Source organism: Emys orbicularis, chromosome 3 (assembly GCF_028017835.1).
Source record: "Emys orbicularis isolate rEmyOrb1 chromosome 3, rEmyOrb1.hap1, whole genome shotgun sequence".
Taxonomy (NCBI): domain Eukaryota; kingdom Metazoa; phylum Chordata; order Testudines; family Emydidae; genus Emys; species Emys orbicularis.
In genome coordinates, this window is record NC_088685.1 from 28710115 (window position 1) to 28736226 (window position 26112).

The 26112-nt window shown below is 41.9% G+C and overlaps 1 protein-coding gene across 2 annotated transcripts in view; it reads left to right on the top strand.

Moving 5' to 3' along the window:
- The window catches only part of NBAS (NBAS subunit of NRZ tethering complex), a 409271-nt gene that overhangs the window by 132316 nt on the left and 250843 nt on the right, over window positions 1-26112 (top strand). For both annotated transcript variants that reach the window (XM_065400708.1, XM_065400709.1), the window contains 3 exons: window positions 2446-2675; window positions 15804-15916; window positions 21132-21245. In XM_065400708.1, coding sequence (XP_065256780.1) covers window positions 2446-2675; window positions 15804-15916; window positions 21132-21245 — 457 coding nt within the window. The remainder of the gene's footprint in view (window positions 1-2445; window positions 2676-15803; window positions 15917-21131; window positions 21246-26112) is intronic.

Below are 26112 nucleotides of genomic sequence, written 5' to 3' on the forward strand. Positions count from 1 at the left end.
GTGCTTTTAAGAACACTAAACCATTAGACCACAAAAGGAAGAAAAATAATGCCATAGATTTCCTATGTGACCTTGGACATAGAACTTAATCCTTTTGTGTCTGGTATGCCTATCCATTAGATGCCATCTACATTTCATGAAGTGAAACTGAAATAATCATTTCTGAAATATAAAGTTCTTTTTTGATTCTTGAATGGAAGGTGTCATGGAATCCAAAGTATTATTTCTTATTTATTTGTTGAACATCTCATTGTGCTTTTTGCTATGAGAGGAAAGAAGAAACTGTCCTGCTTGATGTCTTAATATAAGCTGAATAGAGAGACAACTCAAAAGACCCGTTGAACCACATGAACACCAATTTTGAATATGCATATGTGCTGTACCCTACTGAATGGTTTTAGGTGTAGGAATGAGAGACAGAACTTTGGATATGGTTATCTCACAAGTTATCTCCCACGCAAATTGTTTGACTTGCACGAGAGCAGGGCATATGTAGGAATGTTGCAACCTGTTGTCATGAGGGTGAGGTGCCTCTGGGTCTCTATATAGTCTTGTGTGCTTCCAGTAGAGCTCACTCTGTCCTGACGTATGGATTTGAAAGAATAAAATAAACTATATTTTATTTAAAAAAATTTCTGTTGTGATCATAACCATAGTATGAGAGTGTCTACAAATACAGATGTTGTTTACAGACACACTGTTTTAAATTTAATGATATAAATTTTGGGGCAAAGAAAAAAAATCTTCCTAAGTCAGAAATATTTCTATTTGTTTGTTATGGAATTAAATACTTTTTGATTGATGCAAAGTTATAATATCTAGTATTAAAATATTTTTTTTGTTCTTGTTAATGAGGATTGTACTGGCCTTTTATGTTGTGGAAAAAATATGATTCACCGATTTGAGTTATTCTTAAAGGGAATTTATGCATTTTTAAGTACATTTTAAGTAATCACAGCTTTTTGGCCTAAGGCTAAAACAGTTAAAAGTTTCATGGCAAATATCTTGATATATTAACACTTATACTTTCATATTTTGAAGATTAGTCTTGATTTAAAATTAAAAAAATAAAACACACTGGGAATTTTAATATTATTCTGATGTTCATTATGAACCTAAATGTGTTATGTTTAGAGCCCTGCCAAATTCACGGATTATGAAATCTCCTCTCCCCGTGAAATCCGGCTGTGGTAGTGGGGGCTGCAGTATTGCCACCCTTACTTCTGTGCTGCCTTCAGAATTGGGTGGCTGGAGAGTGGTGGCTGCTGGCTGGGCACCCATCTCTGAAGGCTGCGCTCCTGTAAGTAGCAGCGCAGAAATCAGGGTGGCATGGTATTGGGTGTGTGTGTGTCGTAATAGCCTGCAATATTTTGAGAGGGGGTCCCAGCAAAAAATGTCTAAGAACCCCTGATTTAGCAGACTCCCTTATCCAGGGAGGCTTACAAGCCTAATAGTAGTACAGTACAATACTTGTATATTTACTGTCTGAACACAACCGTAAAATTTGCTGTTTATGCCATGACCAACCTGCGAAAAATGTGTGATTTCTCCGCGATTTAATTAGACCCCTAGTTATGTTTCTTCAGGAGCAGATGATGAGGGAGGAGTCAGTAAAACTGCAGCAAAAGCACAGGGATCAGACTTCAGCATGTGCTTAGCTTTACACACTTCAAGTGGACTTCAATGGGACTGCTTACAGTGTGTAAAATTAAGCACTTATGTAAATCTTGATGGTATCAGGTGTTGGTTTTGTGGTATTGCTTAGCAGCAAACTATTTGTTTTTAATTTCCACCCAAAGCATGTATTTATTCGATTTCAAATTTGCAGCAAACATAATTAATCTATTAGGAGGAAGAAGTGGCCCTTTATGAGGCTTGAGTTTTTAGTTTATAAATGTGCATGCATATTGTTACACAAATGTCTAAATATTATCTATACACAACACTATTAATAAAATATTAATTAAATATTAATTAAGGTATAGAAATTTATCCTTCTAGTTTTTAAGCCCTATCTATAAAAAGAAATAAAAAATAATCACCTCAAAAATTCTGCCTCTAGTGTGGGTCAATGCATAATATTTTGTAATTGCAAAATGCTATCTTTTGAATTTTTTTTAAATTAATCTCCTTGAGTTTCACTAAAGGTTTTATTTTGAAGTTAACAATTAGTGTGATAGCAGAACTAAATTTGTACTGCAATTAAAAAAGAAAAAGAGAAAGATGGGAATAATTGTCCTAATTCTGCTTTTGTGGTTAAAATACTTTTAAAATTATTTATGCAAATATTAATCCTGGAATAATTTTTCAGATACATCTTAAATTCATTTTCTCCCAACATATTACAAAGAACCTTTATGTTCAGATGGCTTGGTCCCACAGAAAACTATACACTTTTTTTTTGGTTGAAGCTACTATAACAAATTTACCCATCTTACTTTGCAGATATTTACAGAAAGCCTTCTGTGTTCAAGCCATCTAGAAAATATACACCTAGCTGGGGAAATGATGCATTGCAGTGTTTGGTCAGTGGATCCACCAGTTGGTGTTGCCTCAAAAGGAAAACCACGGTATAGAGTCAGCTATGAGAAAAGCATCAAACTGGTTTTGGCTGCTGGCAGAGAATACTTCAATTCTTCTACCAGTCTGACTGATAGCTGCATGGATTTGGCCAGGTATAGTAAAACACATTCTCTCTCTCTCTCTCTCTCTTCAATATTCTTTACCTTTTGATTCCTTTATTTTAAATGTAGTAGATGATGAATTTTACTGAAAAAGAGCTTTGGCCAGATTCCCCTCTACATTCTGTCCCCTTGTGCAAAGCAAGTAGGGGATAAAAACGCTGTAACCACAGTTTCTCTGAGTGGGCCCCCCCACTTCCTTTGCAACAACTGGCTTAGTGGAGCATAGCTGAAAGGAAAGGGGTGTTGCTGGAGCATCTCTGCACTCCTACTGTTCCTGGCTGCTAGAATGGCCCCTTGGAACCATGGATTCCTATGTGACATCTAGCATTTCAAGAGATTCCATAAGTAAGATGGTAATGGAGAGAGTTTGTGGAGAAGAATAATGCAATACCATTAAATGTTTGTGTGACGAACTGGTCTTTGTTCTTGTTTAATGTGGTCTTTGCTGAGTGGGGAGTGTTGGCTGGGAATGCAGGGGAGTGTGGCTAGGATGGTCTGCATTGGGGGATGGGAGACTGGCCTTGAGGGAGAATACCTGAGCATGTAACATGAGAACCCAGGAAGGGGTTAGAGGCCAGGTGACACCTTTGCCCAGGAAACTGAACAAAGTCTGGGGAGAGAGTTTCAGGAGCTGGCTGGTAATGGACGGAGCCCAGATGGGGCTCTGACCTCCCAAGAGGGGCTGTGGTGCCCTGGGACCCCAAGATGCACCTAATTGGGGGGGAGGTCCTGTTGTCTGTGCCTGCAAGACCTGTCTTGAACTGTAGTCCTGTCGTCTAAATAAACCTTCTGCTTTACTGGCTGGCTGAGAGTCATGGTGAATCGCAGGAAGCCGGGGGTGCAGGGCCTTGTGACCCCCCACACTCCGTGACAACTGGTGGCAGCTGTGGGATCTACTGCACCCTGTGGACGGCGCTTCGTGCAGTAAGTGACTGGGGAGCAGTAAAACGAAGGGAGATCAACGGGGACCAGGTGGGCTGAAGAGTCAGAGAGAGACGGTTTCAGGGGGCGATTAACCCCTGGGAGTGTGTGACCAGAGAGAAGAACTTTTGCAGTAACAGGGTCCCCCCAGGGGATCGCAGCGAGCGGTCCCAGGGGCGGAGGAGTCTGCAGCTCGACCCTGGCAGAGAGGTGGTGACCTGCAGAAGGGCTGGCACACTAGGGGTCTCCCTGGAATGGTGGAAAGCAGAGAGCACAGGCCGGCAAGTGGCCAGCAGGAGGATATATGCTAAACGCCTTAAGAGCGACCTGGTGGAGCTGTGCAGGCAGAGGGGGCTGCGCATTGGGAGGTCCACCAAAGAACAGCTAATTGCCCAGCTGGAGGAGAAGGATCGCTTGGATGAACTGAGCCCTGTCCCTGAGGGAAGCCGCCCGGCGGATGCAGCAGGGGCCCCGGGGCCTGACATGGCTGCGAGGGGTCAGACTGCTGCCGAAGACATCCCGAGATCCTGCCTACCTATGCCTAGGGGAGGGGTTGGGGGAAGCCCAGCGAATACCGTGGGGACACCGACCCCGGCGGCCAGCAGGGGATCGTCCCGACGGAGCTTCCCATCCCTGGAACGGATTAAGGAGGGGGAGGACATGGATACCTTCCTGACGGCCTTTGAGAATACCTGCGAGCTGCACCGGGTTGACCCTGCAGACAGGCTCCAGTTTCTCATTCCCTCACTGGACTCCGCAGCCGTGGAGGTGTACAGCCGACTGAAAGGGGCGGAGACAGGGGACTACTAACTGTTCAAAAAGGCCCTGCTCTGCGAGTTTGGGCTGACTCCTGAGATGTACCGGAAAAGGTTCCGGAGTCAGCGTAAAACCCGTGAGGTCACATACCTACAACTGGCCAACCGGGCGCAGGGGTATGCCTGCAAGTGGACAGCTGGGGCCCAAATTAAGAAGACCTGCTTGACCTATTCATACTGGAGCACCTGTATGTGCAGTGCCCATCCGACCTGAGGCGACAGTTGATGGACCAAAAACCAGAGAACCCGCAGCACGCAGGTCAGCTGGCCGATGAGTTTGTGAACAGCCGGGCAGGGGATAACGGAGGAGTCCCAAAGGAACAGTCCCACCACAATGCAGAGAGAGAGTCACCATGAGACCTCCCAGCGGGGAAATATGGAGAACCCCCACCAAAGGGGATCATCCAGCGTCAGGTCCATCCGACCCGCTCGAGGGGACCCACGGGATATGGGCTGCTATCACTGTGGCCAAAGAGTCCAGATACGGGCCCAGTGCCTCAGGCTCAGGGACAGACTGAGGGGACCCAACCCACAGAGGGTTGACTGGGTACAGACCCAGCCGGACGAGGGGCAGCGTTCCCAGGCAAGGGGGGCTGGCAGCGTACCACCTGCTAAGGAGGGAGGAGAGCTCCAGGCCAGTTCCTCTGGGGGGCTGGATGCTCCAGACTCAGGGTTTTTGGTTTACAGGGTGGGTGCGGGGCTGTCCCTCCGGAGAGAGTACCTTGTTCCCCTGGAGGTGTATGGGAGGGAAGGTCAATGGATACTGGGATACGGGCGCAGAGGTGATGCTGGCCCGGCCCGAGGTGGTGGCCCCAGATCGGGTGGTGCCCAACATCTACCTGACCCTGACGGGGGTGGGCGGGACCCCAGTCAAGGTGCCCGTGGTGAGGGTACACCTGAAGTGGGGGGCCAAGGAGAGTCCCAAGGACGTGGGGGTACACCCGTATTTGCCCACTGAGGTGTTGATGGGGGGGGGACCTGGAGGACTGGCCAAGCAAACCCCAGGGTGCCCTGGTCGTGACCCGTAGTCAAAACCGGTGAGGGGCACTGCGCCCTGACCTTGGGGAGGGTGCCTTGCCCGAGGCGCAGGACCCTAATCTAGTGGGGAGGGAACGCCCAGGGACACGGCTCAGGGAGACTGCGGCTTCAGACCCAGCCGGCGAGTGAGAGCAGGTGCCCATCCCTGTCCCAGCTGCTGAGTTCCAGACTGAGTTGCAGAAAGATTCCTCCTTGCAGAAGATAAGGGACCTGGCCGACCTCAGTGCGGTACAGACCATGGGGAGAGGTTGCTGGAAGGGGTTCCTGTGGGAGAAGGGGTTCCTGTACTGAGAATGGGCTCCCCCAGGGAAAATGGAGTCAGGGGGCATCAGGAGGCAGCTGGTGGTACCCCAGAAGTATTGCCGCCAGCTGCTGTACCGGGCCCATGACATTCCCCTCTCAGGGCACCAGGGAACCTGGCGTACCCAGCAGAGGCTGCTACGAAACTTTTACTGGCCTGGGGTCTTTGTTACTGTCCGACAGTACTGCCGATCCTGTGACCCCTGTCAGAGGGGGAGGAAGGCCTGGGACAAGGGGAAAACGGCCTTAGGACCCTTGCCCATCATAGAGGAGCCTTTCCAGAGGGTGGCCAGGGTAAAAAGGGGGGGCTCTGAACCAAGAGAGCCCGAATCATAGACCTCCAGACTGGAACGCTGGGGGAAGACCCCTGCCCAGTTGGAACCCCAGGTGTATTGGGGTGGGAAAAGGGCACGGGCCGCATAAACCTTCCCACATGCGAACTACGAGTGCCATCGAGCACACCCGACCTAAGGGGGGGGCGTGAAACTGGAAGGGCCTGGTGTAATTCTCACCAAGGAATGGGAGGGATATTGGAGCATCCACGGGAACGTGGGTAGGTTCGAACTTCCCCAGGTCACTGGCTGAAGTGACCCCGCTCATTTTGGTCTCGAAGGGGGGAGAGATGTGACGAACTGGGACTGTTCTTAATGTGGTCTTTGAATGCTGAGTGGGGAGTATTGGCTGGGAAGGCAGGGGGGTGTGACTAGGATGGTCTGAATTGAGGGATGGGAGACTGGCCTTGAGGGAGAATACCTGAGCATGTAACATGAGAACCCAGGAAGGGGTTAGAGGCCAGGTGACACCTTTGCCCAGGAAACTGAACAAAGTCTGGGGAGAGAGTTTCAGGAGCTGGCTGGTAATGGAGGGAGCCCAGACGGGGCTCTGACCTCCCAAGGGGGGCTGTGGTGCCCTGGGACCCCAAGATGCACCTAATTGGGGGGGAGGTCCTGTTGTCTGTGCCTGCAAGACCTGTCTTGGACTGTAGTCCTGTCGTCTAAATAAACCCTCTGCTTTACTGGCTGGCTGAGAGTCATGGTGAATCGCAGGAAGCCGGGGGTGCAGGGCCTTGTGACCCCCCACACTGCGTGACAGTTTGGATTTTTTTTTTTTAATGTGAGTTTCTCCAGGATGAGATGGAGATGCGTGTACTTTCTTCTGATTCAGCTTTGAAGACGTGAAAGTACAGGAGGCTGTCTGGCTGGGATAAGTTGCTTTCTGTTGCACAGCTTCTCACCTCATTGATTCCTAATGGGCTAATCCTCCCCACCTATGGAATTTGGAGGCGGTTCAATGTTGTTGCAGGAGGCTCCACTCTCTCACTGCCCTTCACCTCAGCCTACCAGCTTTTCTGCCTCTGGCAGTGAAACAAGGTGGCAGTTCATTTCTCTTGACCATTTTATTTTAAACTTTATTTTTATTCGTTTTTGTGCAGTTGCAACTTATGATACTCCTCCTCCCCTACATTGGGTAAATAACAGTATGGCGGTTTCAACCACCTGGATCTGCTGTTGCAGCGCCCCTCTGCCAGATCCCTCTGACCCCACTAGGGCATGGAAGAGCTGTCCCACAAACATCTAAGCCATGCTCTCTATGTGAGGCAGCACTTACAGGCTCTACGAAGGGGGAATAATACCCTGCCTGTTCGCAGATGGCCAGACCTTGCACTGCCAGGGCACAGGGCTCAGAGTTGGACTGACATGTCGGGTCCCCACCCTGCTCCAATGAACTGTGGCTCCAACACAGAAAAGCCCAATCAGGAGCTTCTGAGTATATGGGGAGAAAGTCTGAGGAGGAGGGGGAAACTATCCAGCCAGCTCAGGGGGTAAGTCCTGCAACAGAGCTGGGCAGGAAGGGGGAAAAGCCTGAAAGGATCCAAAGTCCCCCCATCCCAGATACTGAAGTGGGTCCTCTGCTCCCTGGGGAAAGAAGCTCCCATTCCTCCCACTGTGAACTGGGGGATTCTCATGATGTTCCGGGGTAAGTCCTATAAATCCCAGAGACTTGAGTCCCAAAGATGCAAAAGCAAGTATCCTTTGCAAGGCAGAGATTAGTATTGTTAATGAACAAGGGGTGTGAAAATCCTTCTCCCCCTGAGGAAGTGCTTGCTGGGGCTTTTCTCCTACACAGTCTCTCACAGTGCTCTGTATCATGGACGCTGCCCCTCCCCCACTAGCAGCATGTCTGGGGATGCAGAAGAGCCTGTTCCTCCTGTGCATCCCTGCCTCATGCTGCAGCCTACTGCTTGTGGAGCCCATCCAGGACACTGGCTCTGCAAGGGAAAGAGGCTCAGAATTCAGGCAGCAGCAGAATGGGAATTGAGCATTTTGATCATCAGCCATAGCTCCTTGATGTGCCACGGAAAGGGGCGCAGACTCTGGAAGGTGGGGAGGTTTTTCTCTCTCTCTCTCTCTCCACACCCTTCCACAGGTTCCACATGAAAGCCTCAGGAGCACTTCAGGCAGTCTGTGACCAGAACAGAGGCACATGAGGATTCCACTCTACACAAAGCTGCACCATCATGGGATTACTGGGTGGTAAATGAGAAATATCTTCCTATGTTCAAACTGATCCTGATGGATCCAGTTAAATCCTGAGGGGTACTGGTTTACTCCTGCAGTACTTACTTGGGTGCTAGCCAGCCTGGGGCAGCAGGCAGGCTGCCTTTTAGGCTCCTGGGGACAGCTAACAAGCTTCTTCCACAGTCAAGGTATGTGTACCAGTACCCCTCTCTGTTACATGATTGCCATGCCAGGATGTATAGTGTACTGCCTCTCCCCTACAAACAGCCTGGGAAGAAATACCAGACATGCATCAAAAGCAAAACCAAAAAACGACAGGACTCTTACAGGACAGCATGTCAGTGGCTTGCAAGGAAATTACTAATATTAATACAGTATTATCCCTTTCAAGAATTATTAGATTGGTATTTCCTATTAATGCCTCCTTTGAGAGCATCATAATATCCAGATGAGGACATCCAGTTCAACCAAATGTTAAACCAAAATGTTTATATAAAAATGAAAGAAATTTCATACACTTTGGGAGCCTGAGGTTGGTACAGCTGTAGGATCACCAGTGAAAGACCGATGCACCTTCAGAAGGGGACTTCCTTCCAAATGACCCCATAGACCATAGGATTCATGACACACTGCACAACAATTTAAAAGCCTCACCTATAGCCATTCAAACCAAAAGGTTTTCATGTATTTGGTAAGGAAAGCTTACTTAGCGGCAGGCAAGTGGATCATCATCTAGGGATATGATCCTTGCTTGGAATGAGCTGTCTCAGGTTCTTCTGTCTTGGTCAAATTCTTGATGTGATTTGTGATGAGCAATGGATTCTATGTTGGTGCTAAAAGGAAGTCATGTAATACCTGTGAATGGTCATCACTCATCCTAAACAGATAGCTTGTGCTTCCAAATGAAGAACTGTCAGGGGAAACATTAGAGAAATTAGTAGCTGACATTGCAGAGGCACCCCAACCCTTATTGTTGAAGCCAGCAGAGCAATGCATTGGTTGCTACTGAAACCAAGAGTACCAAAGAAGGGATTATTACCCTGGCAGAGGGAAAATCTGGAGCAGAAGTTTCCAAAGAAACCTAGTTAAATTTTCCTCCAACCCAACAAAAGCCTTAGCATGACAAAGACAAAAAGCATTTTGTGTACAAGAGCACACAACTCCTGTGCAAGAGTCTTCCTTCTGGTTCACCCTCTGCTCCCAGAATCTTGAATGGCTTGTGGTAGTCACAGCAAGACACAGGTTGCATGTTGTACACTTATTCCCATTCATAGACAACATTCCAGTTAGTATCCCATCCAGAGAAACAGACTAGTTCCTTAATGAACAGCTGCTGGAAAGGATTCATGGCTACCAATTCTTCAAAATCAAGAGTTTTTGATCCCAGTGCAGAGAATTGCTCACCCAGAGATCAAAACAGACATGGCTCTGGCCATAATTTTACCACAGTGGAAAATATTGTAGAGATTCAGAACTTGATTACATCAGTCATTTCCTGAGGAGTCACCCAATGGCTAGAATTGCTAATGTTAGAGGTATCACAGCTTCATCCCCTGAGTGGGTTTCTCAAAATGCACCTCCTGAAATTCCTTCTGAAGACATAGAACCATGCACTTGACGTAATGCAAAATTAGGCATCATTCTGAGATCACATCCAAATGCCCCTTTCTGGGCAGGTAAGCACAAACATGCTGCAAGACAAAAAAGGTCGCTCTAGACTTTTGCATACAAGTATATATGGAACACAAATTTTCTAAAATCTTATGGTACACATTCTTTAGTTCATTTCAACCCTCATAAACGTGTCAATCTTTAAAAAGCCACATCAAATTGGACCAGTGCTCCATCATCTCTGGTATCCTGTCTGTGATAGTGACTGGTACCAGCTGCTTCAATAGAAGGTTCAAGAAACCATGTAGTGGGTTATTATGATACTCACAGAGGAAGTCTCTTCCTACCTCCCATTAGAGGTTGGCTTATGATTGAGGCATGAGTGTTTATATCCATTCCAAAATCAAGGAATAGCAAGACGTCAAAGCTTCTCCGTTACGATGGAAAAAAATGTCCTGGACAGTGAAGAATCTGTTGCCTTTCAAGACAGTTCACCTAAAGGATACAAAAGGGGAAAGTTGAAGTCATCCTAGTCCTCCACTGGACTTACTAGGTATCTAAGGACTTCACATTGCACCTGAAGAAAATACCTGACCTCTTAACGCTGGGGGATGCATCTTTCATCTGGACCTGAAACACCTACAGTTAACACCCTGGCCATCAGAAAAGAAGTGTAGTTCAGTATGGATTGTCCATTAACTTCTGATACAATTTGATATCCAGACAGAACTCAACCAGGGTATTTCATTTATTGATCTGGTCAAATTTATGTTTCTGGTGTGAGGGAAAATGGAAACCTCTTTGTTTGTGCAGTGCCCAGCACAATTGGACCCTGACCTTTAGATGCTGTTATAATAATCATAATAATACAAATAACCAGAATAATTACTTCAGTTTCAGTCACATCAACATACATTTAAAAATGTAAAAAACAAAACAAAACCCAAATAACAAAAAAACACAACTTGTGCTTAAAATTAGGCCTATGTTCAGCATCTTGCAGTTCCGATGTGACCAAGTCACTTGTCCTCTCCATGTAACCTGCACAATTTGGGGCTCCCACCCCCATCCCAGGGCCCAGTGGCCCTCTGCGGGCTAACGGGACCTTGTCCCAGTGACAGAGCCTTTGTCACACGGTAAATATTCTTAAACATGTACATGTATTTATTAGCAATTAACAATCAACAGAATACACATGCCAAGCATCTAATGTTCAACTCTCCCAATAAAGCAGACAGAGTCTCCCGATGGCCAGTCAGGATCCGATCTCGTCCGTGGCTCCAGCTTCTACACAACCTAGTCATGCAGGGGTTAAAAAATCCTAGCAGCTTTGGTCTTGAGCTGTATCCCAGAGTTAAGTTCCAATGAGCTTGTTCTCTGACCCTCATTATATAGTTAAAATGAGGATTTCTTTTATCTACGCCTTAACCAGTTATTTTACTTAAATTGTAGTTATGCAAAAAAAAAAAAAACTACTAACTATACAGAGGTCTACATGCTTAAGACCACCTACTCATTAGCTTTTGTATTTTTCACAGTTAGTAATAACTTCTCAAGAACTACGTATCTTTATGCTTCATTAGTGGGATACACTTGCAACAGCAAAACCTCCTGTTTTTTATTATCAGGAAGAAGCTACAGAAACTCAAGGTTAGCTTGTCCATTCGCTCCCTATTCTCAGGACTTTGTGAATATATAGCTATCCCTGTTAGAAAAGTATCAGCTGCACCATTACTATCTGCCTACGTCAAGGTTGAATTCTCCTGACTATAGTTTTTTGTTTTCAACTTATGGTGGCTGCCGGTTATGCTAAGTCCATACACAAGATGGCTGTGAGTCAAGTCCAGGCTCTCATTACATTCTGTGCTTCAGTTTCTGATCTATAAAGGGGGAGTAGTTATCCAACCTCTACTATTGGGTGTTCTGAGGTTTACCTCAGTAATTTTTGGAAAGTGCTGTGAGAGTCTTAAACAGAGGATATAAAAGTGTGTATACCTGTTTTGTTTTGGTCAAGTAGCCATAACTGCTGCTTATCATCCTGATCGACATTCTCTCATTGTTTCCTTGTACTCCTCCTGTCCATATGTCTGTCTGTCTCTCTCTCTGGTCTCATATCTGTAAACTCTTTGTGGTGGGATCCATCTCTTTGTTCTGTAGTGGTAAAGCTCCTAGCACAGTGGAGCCCTGATCGTCTGCAAATATGTTATTTGCATATTTACCACAATGCAAATAACAAGTAATAATTTTCTCTTCAGTATTTCAGTCCCATTTCCTTTTCTTTCCTTCTTTATTTCCCTTTTTTTTTTTTTCTTTTTTCTTTTTTTTCAATGCAGCTGCCTCACTGCACTTCATCCCTTTCTTTTTAGGAACATTTTTTTTTCTCTGAAAGAAAGAGAGATGTCCCCTTCATCACAAGATAATTATATCTAACGTGGGAGATTATTTCACTGAAATGTTAAATATAATAGTGTTTTAATGGTTCTCATCTATGAGGTCCATGTAGATAGGTAAAGGAACCTGATGTCTCCTACTTTGAAAACAAATAATAGAATCATTAAAGATTAGGGTTGGAAGACCTTAGGAGGTCATCTAGTCCAACTCCCTGCACAAACCAGGACCAACCCCAACTATGGTTTATGGTTTGGCTTATCCTGAATATAAATTTTATATAAAAATGACTTCATTTATCTGGTGTTTCCTTATTATTTAAGAATTTTCTATTCCATTTAAGTTATTATGTAAGTATACATTAATTCAAACTAATTTCCTTCTTCCTCCATAAGATAGAATCAACAGAACTTTTTTTTTTTTTTTTTTTACTTAATTACATCTGAGTGGATAAACCAAATTATGAGGAAACATATTAAATAAGTTAGTTTTTTTTCAAAGGCACAGAATTCATGTTGGCCTATAAAAATAATTCTTTGTGTTCCTTATCAGTTTTTGCAGAGATCTCCAAAAAACAACTTCTAATTGCATAATTCAGGTGCTACAGTTGAACAGTTAATAACTGATTCACTTTCTTGATATTAAGAAGTTTTATTCTTTTTAGTGGAACATTTGCTATTACTGAACTGTATAGCTCGGCAAACCATGCATTTATTCTCTTGAATAATTAGGGCCACCGCTAACTAATTGGGTTTCTCCATGACTGAACTGGAAAAAAGTGGTAAAAGTGACTGAAAATGCAGTTCTGATTCCCCAACCCACTTTTTTTCTATTTTAGAAGTGGTAGACAGATGTTCATTCAGACTAACTTAGAAGTTAAATTCTCAAATATGGCATAAAACCCAGAATCTTGTCTGGTCTTTATATACAAGTACAGTCAAATAACCACAACAAAGAGTGGGCCTAAGGTATGCTTCTCTCTGTCTTTTCCTAACCCAATCAGAGACCGCTGATGGCATTCTAGGGAAGGACTTCTAGGGGGAGGCATTGTCTCTACATTTTAGTATGTGTGAGGCGCTCTCTCCAATCCCATACAGATTTTTTCTGTTACCCATGTGAGCGAGGAGGTGAACTTCTACATGTGGGGTGAAGACTGCCAGATGTTTTGGTTTATGTTAATTTAGCTTTGGTTGTGTTCATATTCACCTATTTGAGGGCAATTATACTTCTATGTTTGCAGCCATACTTTGATCGTAAATATAGATTTTTGTATAAATTTGGATTATTTAAAACTAAAAAAAGCATGCAGAGGAGACATTTCATAGATACATTGATTCCCTTCAGTAATGTGAGCCTTGAGCATCTATTTTGTCTGTTTGTCCCACTAAGATCTCTACACTTTCTTCAGCACTGCCTTGTATACATGGAGTATATGCTTTGATTTAATCCTTAAGGCCATTGCCCTCCTTCTTCAAATCCCTCCTCCAGACCCACTTTGGTTGTGTCCCTTACATGAAACAGCTCAGCAACTATGGCTAAATTGTGTAGCAGTTGAAGACATCAGATTTTATTTACTAGACAATGACTTGGAATAGTTGGGAGCCATCAAATTGTGCAGTGCCTAGCCTGCGTAATATTGAGTTAGCTGCCCCTCCCCCCCCTTTTGACCACATTAATATTGAACTTTGTATTCGATTATAAACTCTTTGGGGCAGGGCCCATGTCGGTCTATTTTGAAGACTTTAAATTGAACCATAGGCTTTGTGCTGACTTTTGCACCCCACACCATAATGATCAGACTGGTGCATTCTTAAAATCGATTGATTGCTTGTCACATTTCTGAGATACCAAGGTTACTAGATACACTGCAGAAATATTGATGGATTCATGCTAAAACATATATATAAACATTTGTCATTTACATATGCATTCAGTAATCTAAATGCACATGCTGTATCTAATTATTAAAATCTCCTCAATGGGGATTTATGTGCCTGTAGAGAGGGCAGAATGTTGCAGATTAAACCTGCCATGTGTGTATGACAGTGACTGTTCCCCATGCTAACTAGTCATGGATTTTTAAGCAGTATTTTCCTCCTCAGAAAGTAGTAATGATGATCAGACTTACGCTATGGCTACACTTTAACTGCTACAGCGGCACATCCACATCACTGTAGCACTTTAGATGGGAGGGTTCTCCTGTCACTGTCGTTCATCCACCTCCCCAAGAGGCAGTAGCTAGGTCAATGGAAGAATTCTTCTGTTGACCTAGCACTGTCTACACTGGAGTTAGTAACTACGTTGCTCAGGGGTATGGATTTTTCACATACTTGAGCGATGCAGCTGGGTCGACTTAACTCTTTACTGTAGATCTAAGTCACAATTGAAAGGGTTTGTTCCAATTAAATTCTAAATGGTTATGCTTGTAGTCTGAATAGTTACATAGGTGGACACAAACATGTGACTTGGACCAGATTTTCAGAAGTGTTCAACACACAACAGCTCCTATTAGGCACCTAAATAAGGAGGTAAGATTTTCAAAAGTGCCCAGCTCTCTTTGAGAACAGAGGGAGCTAAAGGGTGGCAAGCACTTCAGAAAATCTAGGCCCACTTGTATGTGCTGAATCTTCTTGAAAATCTGACTCTTCAGTTATTAACAAAGCTAGCTCACATCTATCACAATTGCATCCTTTTAACTTGATACCTTCTTTCCCTCTCAGATGATATTACCAAATATTCCATATATATGAAGATGTCCACATGGCAAATTGCATAGGCATGTGATAGAATACACAGGTTCTTGATGACTCCTTCACTGTGCACGATATAAGATGAAAGGTTGTTTTAAAGACGATAATAATTTTTTGATGCATTTTACTACTTGAGAAATAGTATGTAGTCATGCATTAAACACTTATTCGTACTTGGTACAATGTCAGCAATTTTAATCTATCATTTCTGATTATTCAGGGTTTTTTGTTTTGTTTTTTTAACACAGAACATTGCTAGATTAACTTCCTGGAGTCCCTGGAAGGGTTGTGTTTGTGTAATTTTTCCTCAAGCTTTTTGACATTGTGTGCTATTTTTGGCAAAGCTTAAAAGCAGCAGCGGTGCACGGAAGTGTGCCCCTAAATACTGCATTAAATGTTTCAATAAATTTAAATGTCTCAATTTCTATGTTTCATTAAATGTGCTCAAGTCCTAAGTTTTTTCCCCTAATTTAGGTGTTTAGTGTCTTAATTTAGGTCATTAGTATCACGGGTCACCCAGCTAAGATATTTGGTAACTAGTATGTGCTTCTGGGTATCCCAGACCATTGGTCAGCTAACGGTGAAATCATGTAAAACTCTTTGTCACATGATGCAGTTTCTGTTAAAAGTTTGACAATCCAAAAGTATAATAAATCACTGTTGTATTGCACTTGACTTTTCTGTCAAATATAAAAAGTTTTATATATATATATATATAAAGTAACTTGTCTGAATTTTTTACAGAAGTTTGTAATGTTCTTTTTTCTGTTTATTTAGGTGCTGTTTACAACTTATTGTCGACTGCCCCAGTGCTATCCAAGAGGAGCTAGATCTCATTCGTGCTCTTAGCTATCTTGAAGAATTTGGTCTGACAATCTTGCCATTACAAGGTACAATGTATTACTTATGTCCCTTACATAATGGCTTGGTGGAACATGACCCACAGTTCATGAGCTGAAATTGTGCATAACTTTAACATGAGTAATCCCAGTGAAGTTAATAAGACTCCATTTGTACATATATTTTACTCTTGTGCATAAGTGCTTTGCTGCGTAAGAGTCTTAATATGCTTTCAGTTTGTAAAAGCACTTTGGGAATCCTTTGAGAGGGAAAGACACTGTTTAAATGTAATCTGTTTTCATGAAACTATTTTGAAAAAGTGAGGGGCTTGATCATCATTCCACTGACTGCAGTGGAAAGTACACCTCTGAAATGATGCCCAGAATATTCATACAACATTAATTACCTTGAAAACAACTTTTGAGAGAGTCCTTTTTTTTATATATATATATATTCTGCAGGGAGTTGCTGTTGAAAAAAGAATAATTTTCTTTCTTAAGCAGATTGCTGTATGGTTTCATATATTCCTATAAAACAAAGTGACAGTCAAGGTCAACATTTGCAGTAGATTTCCTTTGGAGAACTCTTGATTTAAAATTGTAAATAGTTTTTTTGTGTTTCCCATTTTTTTTAAAGTGGTGTGGAGTTTGCTTTTGTTTTTCCATTGCAAATATTTTTTTAAAAGCTAAATGAAACGGATATGTTTCCATAGGAAAAGCATAAGAACTTCCTATGGCACAGGGTTGAAGGATAAAAAGGCTAGTTGCTAAACATTTCTGTATTCTGCAGTTGAATTCTTCTTCTTCTTCAAGGTGAATTTATTTATTTCGTTCAGATTATAAATGACCTTTCAGTGATATGCACAGTTCTCTTATGCCTGTTTCACTTACTAAAACAGAGTAATTTAAAAAAATTGTATTGGAATATAGTTTTAATATCACCTGTAACATATCCAATTTGCCGTAATTACTGTATGTGAAATGAAGCCTGTCATTTGTAATGGTACTGCTTTATCCTTCTCTCTTCAAAATCTTTCGGATAAATTAATCTAGTAAAGGAATAAAAATCTGTTTTAAAGTTTTCATACAGCTGCAAGAAGTTTATCCAAGCTAGATGTTATCGTACAGTAATTGAAATATTTTAAAGATGACATTAAAATAGCATTAAGAGTGAGACAGTATTTAGTGCATAAAAGGAAGGAAAGAATTAAAGTTGTGGGTTTACATTCTTAGTGTACTCCGTGCTTGGGAATTGCAGTACACTTTATCAGAACTTCTCAGAACAGTGGAGAGAGGAACACACACACACACACACACACACACACACACACACACACACACACACACACACACACACACACACACACACACACACACACACACACACACACACACACACACACACACACACACACACACACACACACACACACACACACCCCACATCTCCCTCCTCCTTTCCCACCCAATCCTGTGCAGTATCATCTTGCTCAGTAGGATGTTAGTATGCTCTCACAACCTTTCTCAGAATTTCTCTGTGGCTATGAGCCTAACCTTTAGAGTTATTTTACTTATACCGTTTTGTCTTTTAATTTCATTAGCTTGGCTTTTTTTTTATACTAACTCCGGCTCTTGTGTTCCCCCGTCCCAACTGAACAGTCATCTCTAGTTAATTGCCAAAATGGGTATGAGTCTCGCAGTATATTTTATATATATTAAAATAGTTGATCATATCTGTACTTCTGGATGTCATCTTCCTCCTCAAATAATCTTACCAAATTTCATTTCCTCTCTCTATATCAGATCTTCTTGAGACAATGGCTCCTGACTCTGCTTTCATCCATAAAGATTTAATTTTTCACCTCTTTTTTTCTTTTTCTGCTGTGCCTCTTTTAGTTTAGTTTCTTTTCCATGTTTTCATTATTAGTTTCCCAATCATCTCTTTCAGTTTGTTTTTCTCTAGCTTTTGTTACATCTTCTTTTCTTTTAATACCTTTCTCAGTCTTTGTCTTCTGTTCCCACTAATCATTCATGTCCACCTTTGCTTGCCCATACTCTTTAAACTGAGTTTAGGTGACCTTGAACTAATGAAAACTAACTAAATTGATCAAGTCCCCAAAGGTCACATTTGGGACCATCTTAGCCCTTCAAGAGTTTGACAGGAGATTTTTAGTGTTGCATGATGCCATTGATTGAAAAAAGTCTATCTTAAATGCAAGACCCTGCGTCTAATACTAGCTTGCAAAATACTCATGATACTTTACCATCCCAGCTAAAAAATATTAGTTGCCTGATTTTTTTTATTATTTTGTTTTGTTTTGTTTTTTAAATACTGGGGTAAGTGAGCTAGTAGAATTTTGCAAAGCTCTATTAAAGCAATGTTAAGGTATCCCAAAGGAAACATACTGGTAGTAAATGATTTTGTAGTGTAGAAGCTGCCTGAACAGCATTCTATCATCGTGTGCCAAGAAACACTCTTTCCAGCCTACCTGCCCTGGAGGGTGGTTCAAATGTTTAAAAACATTTACAGATATCCTTGTTGTGGATCTAAAATGCTAACTTTAAGACATTATTTAGTTTGATTATCCATCCATCTGGCTGTACCACAAATTTGGACCAAATAAAAGTTTTTTTTTTTTTTTTTTTTTATCCCACCTGTCCTTTGTTAGAATATTCATCCACCACCTATTGCTGTAGTAGTTGAGTGCATCTTATGAAACACAGAATCATAGAAGATTACGGTTGGAAGAGACCTCAGGAGGTCATCTAGTCCAACCCCCTGCTCAAAGCAGGACCAACTCCAACTAAATCATCCCAGCCAGGGCTTTGTCAAGCCGGGCCTTAAAAACCTCTAAGGATGAAGATTCCACCACCTCCCTAGGTAACCCATTCCAGTGCTTCACCAACCTCCTAGTGAAATAGTGTTTCCTAATATCCAACCTAGACCACCCCCACTGCAACTTGAGAACATTGCTCCTTGTTCTGTCATCTCCCACCACTGAGAACAGCCTAGCTCCATCCTCTTTGACCTCCTGAGGTCTCTTCCAACCCTAATCTTCTATGATTCTTTGGACCCCCCACCCTTCAGGTATAGAATCATATAATATCAGGGTTGGAAGGGACCTCAGGAGGTCATCTAGTCCAACCCCCTGCTCAAAGCAGGACCAATCCCAGGTACTTGAAGGCTGCTATCAAATCCCCCCTCATTCTTCTCTTCTGCAGACTAAATAAGCCCAGTTCCCTCAACCTCTCCTCATAAGTCATGTGCCCCAGCCCCCTAATCATTTTCGTTGCCTTCCGCTGGATTCTCTCCAATTTGTCCACATCTTTTCTGTAGTGGTGGGCCCAAAACTGAACACAATACTCCAGATGAGTTTGCTTTAAAGAAGAAAAAAAAAAATCCCTCCTATCTTCCTTCCCTGCCAACAAGAAGTAGGATTGGGGCCCTCGTCTGTTCTCCCTTTCCCTTTAATGAATCCATTTCTACATTATTTGAATATGACTATGCAGTAAGGATTGAGAGCCACTGAGAGGAGGATTGAGAGCTTCCAAAGTTCCTGCCTTGACTCTTGTGCTGATCTGGCCAGTATTAACAGTTGTTCACTTTAACGAGCTATACAATTCACCCTTGTTTTTTATCTTCTCAGTCTCAAGAAGACTGACATATTTTACAGATGCAGTCTTGTGTTCAGCTCTTGAGTCCCTGCTATATACATAAAACATAAAAATAACCTTGTTGAATGTATTTGTATGAGAAACAAAATTGGCCTTCTGAATTAATGGCTTTAAAAATTAATGACATGATTATAAAGCTTTTAGGACTTTTAAATATTGTATGTGAAAATTGCTTAAAAACTTTTTTACACTTTTAGGGTAGAGGGCCAAGTTCAAACATTAAGTTCTGAATTTTGTATTTTTTTTTTTTTTTTTTAACTCGGAAGGGGTGCTGTTTACTGTGTTTCAATCTTAAAATGGGATTCCTTGTATCTTTTAAACTTTATTTGGTAGTTCCATTTAGTTTAAGGATGTGATCCTTCTTTCAGTTATACTGTTGTACATCAAGGCTAATTATTGAAGTGAGTAGGGTTACACCAGTGTAGAACTGGTGTAAATTATTGCCTATTCAGGCCCATAAATCCATTAGTTTTTACCTCTAAGTTCTGGGCTAAATTCTGTTCAGTTATGTCAGTGTAATATTTTAATGCAAGTCGAGTTAGTTACAATTTGTACTGGTGTATAGGCAGTTCAATTAAAATCTTGGGGTGTGATTTTACCAAAATGGTCAGCGTTGACCAAATTGCACTTAAGTAAGTGGTAGAACTCCAAAGTTAGGCCAATAATGAATACATCTGAAAGTCCCCATCTTTGATATTTATGAAACTGCAATATTGGCTTGGTGTGTGGTATTACTTTTAATTAGAATGAGAAATACTCTGACAAATTTAACTGGTGCAATCAGTAAATGCAAAGATTTTAATGGTGCCCACTAATGTGTTGTGTTACAGAACCTACAAAAAAAATCTGTACTTTTGTTATGTTTCTTGTCTGAAATCTTTACTCTGCTTGACTTTTAGAAGCTTACCATTTGATTTCCAGAGTCCCCTTATGAAATTTGCAATACATGGCTGCTTTTATGTTGTTCTTATTGATATGTCTGTCTGATGGAGATTTTTCTAATATAAATATAATATGCTAATATTGATTTTTTTCCCTGCATAGATTAATTTCCTGCTCATTTAATTTAGAATTAAGTAGGGAGGTTTGATGGCTAGTACTCTGTATGTTCTCTTCATAGCTTGTCCAGTAATATGAAACAGACTCATTTTTTAGAGTGGGAAGCTTGCTCAAAACAATTTTGAAGGTCAATACTGCTATAAAAATATAAATTTTAGTTTTATATTACAGTGTATAGTTTTATATAAACTATAAACTTTCATTGTGTTAAACACTTTATAGACTATCAGCATTAAAATATGCAATGTAGTAATTGTTTGTGATTCCTGTTAAAATGTGCCTCTGAAGTCCTAATGTAAATTGCAAGCTTTTCAGGACAGGGGAGATGTATTTTATGTGTTTGTGAAGGACCTTCTGCACAGATAGTCCTCATTAAATTAAAACAAATAATTATACTACCTTAGAAAATGGGGTGTTTTGTTTATGCAGCATGAGTAAGTGTGCCTGCATTTAAAAAAAAGTTATACATATAAATTAGAGAAAGTTTGCGCATATAATCTCCCTTTAACATATTGTATTTTCTTTTAAACAGTGCGATTATGTTCTGATCGACTCAGCCTCATCAAGGACTGTATTGCTCAGTTGCCCACAAACTACAAACAGTCTGCCAAGCTCCTGGGACTTGCAGATTTACTGAGAGTTGCAGGTAAACTGTTGTAAATGTTAAACTGCAATGCAAGATATGTGTTATGCTCAAGGGCATTTGAGTTAATCATCAGGATGTACTCAAGGATGTCACTAAAGTGTCCTCTGGAGGAGCAGTCTTCAAGGAAGACTGACCTATTTTACAGGTGATCTTGTATTCAGCTGTTGCGACCTTCTTTAATACATAAAATAAGAACAGCCTTGTTTAATTTAGATTTTGAGCCAAAGATCATGTCAAATTTGGATTTACAGGTGAGAATATTTTATGATCCTGAATCAATTAGTATTAAAATTCCAGTAATTTTCTTATCCCTGTCAAGTATGCTAGTTTGATTTAACAACAGTCCTGTTCATGTAAGAGAAGAAAAGTTGTGTGTCACATAAACTTCAGTGTAACAACGTGATTTATCTACAGTTGATTTAGCATATTTTTATGCTGAAGGTAATGTGTTAGGGCTGAATGCTTATTTAAGGTGTTGAACGTCTTGCAGGATTGGACCTGCAGTACAATAGCTGTTCCATATTGAATTTTCTGCTTTTTCAGAAAAGGAAGGCAGTGAATTTGGCATGTTCCCCCAGACTTCTCTGCTGAAGTGTTTTCAACACTCTAATTATGTTTAATGCTAATAATACCTAGAACTTCTATATAACTCTTTTCACGCATAGCTCAATATAGGTGTTGCTATTGGTATTTTGGAGGCATCACTAGAGATTCTATGGTTAGAACTGTGTTGAAGTTTTGGGTGTTGGTTGGGAAAACTAATCTTCCTCCCTGGCTACCCTATACATCTTGCCTCCCACCACCTAGACCAAATCACTGATTTTCCTTTTTCATGTCAGTATTACCTCTTGCATATAGTTTATGCTAAATACTTGTTTAGTTTCTGTTTATGTTTACAAGGGTATTGGTGTGCATAAAACATATTTTCTCCAGACTTTGAATGTGAGGCGTGTGACCAGCATGTGTTCTGAGGTGGCTTACATAAAGTCTCATGCATCTTGTTGACTTTCTTTATCACTAATGTCTGTATACTAATGCGAGAAGTATGGGGAATAAGTAGAATGAACTTGAAATGCTAGTAAATGAACACAGCTGTGACCTAGTTGGTATCACGGAGACTTGTGGGATAATACACATGACTGGAATATTGGCATAGAAGGGTACAGCTTGCTCAGGAAGGGCAGGCAGGGAAAAAAGGGAGGAGGTGTTGCCTTATATATTAAAAATGTGTACACTTGGACTGAGGTTGAGATAGAAATAAGAGACAGACTTGTTGAAAGTTTCTGGGTAAGGATAAAAGGGGTAAAAAACAAGGGTGATATCATGGTAGAGGTCTACTACAGACCACCAAACCAGGAAGAAGAGGTGGATGAGGGGTTTTTTTAAGCAACTAAAAATCATCCAAAGCACAGGACTTGGTGGTGATGGGGGACTTCAGCTACTCATACATCTGTTGGGAAAATAACGCAGCAAGGCACAGATTATCCAACAAGTTCTTGGAATTTATTGGAGACAATTTTTTATTTCAGAAGGTGGACAAAGCTACTATAGGGGAGGCTGTTCTAGATTTGATTTTTACAAATAGGGAAGAACTGGTTGAGAATTTGAAAGTGGAATGCAACTTGGGTGAAAGTGATCATGAAATGGTAGAGTTCACGATTCTAAGGAATGGTAGGCGGGAGAACAGCACAATAAAGACAATGGATTTCAAGAAGGCAGACTTTAGCAAACTCAGGGACTTGGTAGGTAAAATCCCGTGGGAACCAAGTCTAAGGGGAAAAACAATTGAAGACAATTGGCCGTTTTTCAAAGAGAGATATTAAGGGCACAAGAGCAAACTATCCCACTGTGTAGGAAAGATAGGAAGTATGGCAAGAGACCACACAGGCTTAACCAGGAGATCTTCAATGATCTAAAATTCAAAAAAGAGTCCTACAAAAAGTGGGAACTTGGTCAAACTACAAAGGATGAATATAAACAAATAACACAAGTATGTAGGGACAAAATTAGAAAAGCCAAGGCACAAAATGAGATCAAACTAGCTAGAGACATAAAAGGAAACAAGAAAACATTCTACAAATACATGAGAAGCAAGAGGAAGACCAAGGACAGAGTAGGCCCGTTACTCAATGAGGAGGGGAAAGACGACAACAGAAAATGTGGAAATGGCAGAGGTGCTTAATGCCTTCTTTGGTTTTTACCAAGAAGGTTGGTGGCGATGGGACTTCTAAAATAGTGAATACCGGTGAAAATGAGGTAGGATCAGAGTCTAAAATAGGGAAAGAACAAGTTAAAAATTACTTAAACAAGTTAGATGTCTTCAGATCGCCAGGGCCTGATGAAATGCATCCTAGAATACTCAAGGAGCTGACTGAGGAGATATCTGAGCCATTAGAAATTTATCTTTGAAAGGTCATGGAAGATGGGAGACATTCCAGAAGACTGGAAAAGGGAAAATATAGTGCCCATCTATAAAAAGGGAAATCAGGACAACCTGGGGAATTACAGACCAGTAGCGTAGCTGGGGGGGTGGGGAAGCGGGGCAGCGGCCGCTCCCTCACTGAGCACAAGTGGTGCCTTGTCAATTTCTTGGTGCCTTTTTAATTTTTACTCACCCAGAGGGAACAGGGGTAGCGATTAAAAAAAAAAAGGCGCCACCCGCTGCGGCGCTTTTACTCACCCGGCGGCGCTCTGGGTCTTCGGCGGCACTTCGCCGGCGGGACCTTCACTCGCTCCGCGGGTCTTCGACGGCATTTTGGTGGTGGGTCCTTCAGTGCCGCCGAAGACACCTGGAGCAAGTGAAGGGCCCGCTGCCGAAGACCCGGAGCGCCACCGGGTGAGTAAAAGCGCCGCAGCGGGTGGCGTCTTTTTTTTTTTTGGATCGCTCCCCCAGTTCCCTCCACCTGGCTACGCCACTGTTACAGACCAGTCAGCTTAACTTCTGAACCCGGAAAGATAATGGAGCAAATAATTAAGCAATCAATTTGCAAACATCTAGAAGATAATAAGGCGATAAGTAACAGTCAGTATGGATTTGTCAAGAACAAATTGTATCAAACCAATCTGGTAGCTTTCTTTGACTGGGTAACCAGCCTTCTGGTTACGGGGGAAGCGGTAGATGTGCTATATCTTGACTTTAGTAAGGCTTTTGATACTGTCTTGCATAACCTTTTCATAAACAAACTAGGGAAATACAACAAAATGATCTGGACAAATTGGAGAAATGGGCTGAAGTAAATAGGATGAAATTCAATAAGGACAAATGCAAAGTATTCCACTTAGAAAGGAACAATCAGTTGCACACATACAAAATGGGAAATGACTGCCTAAGAAGGAGTACTGAGGAAAGGGATCTGGGGGTCATAGTGGATCATAAGCTAAATATGAGTCAACAGTGTAACGGTGTTGCTAGAAAGCAAACATCATTCTGGGATGTATTAGCAGGAGTATTGTAAACAAGACACAAGAAGTAATTCTTCCTCTCTACTCCGCGCTGATTAGGCCTCAACTGGAGTATTGTGTCCAGTTCTGGGCGCCACATTTCAGGAAAGTTGTAGACAAATTGGAGAACGTCCAGAGAAGAGCAACAAAAATGATTAAAGGTCTAGAAAACATGACCTGTGAGGGAAGATTGAAAAAAATGGGTGGTTTAGTCTGGAGAAGAGGGGACATGAAAACAGTACCTAAAAGGTTGTTACAAGGAGGAGGGAGAAAAATTGTTCTTCTTATCCTCCGAGGATAGAGGACAAGAAACAATGGGCTTAAATTGCAGCAAAGGTGATTTAGGTTGGATATTAGGAAAAACTTCCTAACTGTCAGAGTGGTTAAGCACTGGAATAAATTGCCTAGGGAGGTTGTGGAATCTCCATCATTGGGGATTTTTCAGAGCAGGTTGGACGAACACCTTTCAGGGATAGTCAAGATCAGGGGTCGGAAACCTTTCAGAAGTGGTGTGCCGAGTCTTCATTTATTCACTCTAATTTAAGGTTTTGCGTGCCAATAATACATTTTAACGTTTTTAGAAGGTCTCTTTCTATAAGTCTATAATATATAACTAAACTATTGCTGTATGTAAAATAAATAAGGTTTTTAAAATGTTTAAGAAGCTTCGTTTAAAATTAAATTAAAATGCAGATCTTGTCAGTTTAGTGTGATCCTTGCCCTTGCTTTTCCTTGCTGAGTTTCCCAATGTCTGGCACGTATTTGGATACGTTAAGCTGCACACAGGCTTCTGAGTGATCTGTTAACCGACTCCGAGAGGGACAGAGGACAGATTTCATGTGTGAAAATACCTGTTCACACAGGTATGTGGATCCAAATGCTGAAAGCACTGCAAACGCAATTTTCTTCAAACAGTTAAATTTCACTGGCAGGGACGTCCAGCAGGTCAAAATAGAGGCGCCATGATCTCTCTCGGTAGCTTCAAGTGCACTCCGCAGATCTCCAAACTTTGATACCCACAATTCTGAGCTTTTTAACTGATGAGTTGCATTTTGAAATCTTTAACACCCATCCACTGAAATACAGACAAATCCAAGTCGCTTTCGTTGAACTTTTCAGGTTTAATTAGAAAAGAAAGCATTGGGCCAAATTGCTGGAAATCTTGAAATGTGTCAGAAAATTCTGATTCCAGTTCTTGCATGTACATTCCAATCTCATAAAGATCCAGAACCATTTGCCCTGCACCCTGGAGACAGAGGTTGAGTTCGTTTAGGTGAGCGGTGATGTCATTTAGAAACATGAGTTTACACAGACATTTGTCATCATCCAGTTCAGGGTAGTTTTGTCCTTTTTCCGACAAAAAGGCCTTGATTGCATCAAAACAGTTTACAACGCGCATCAAAACCTTGCCACGACTTAGCCACTG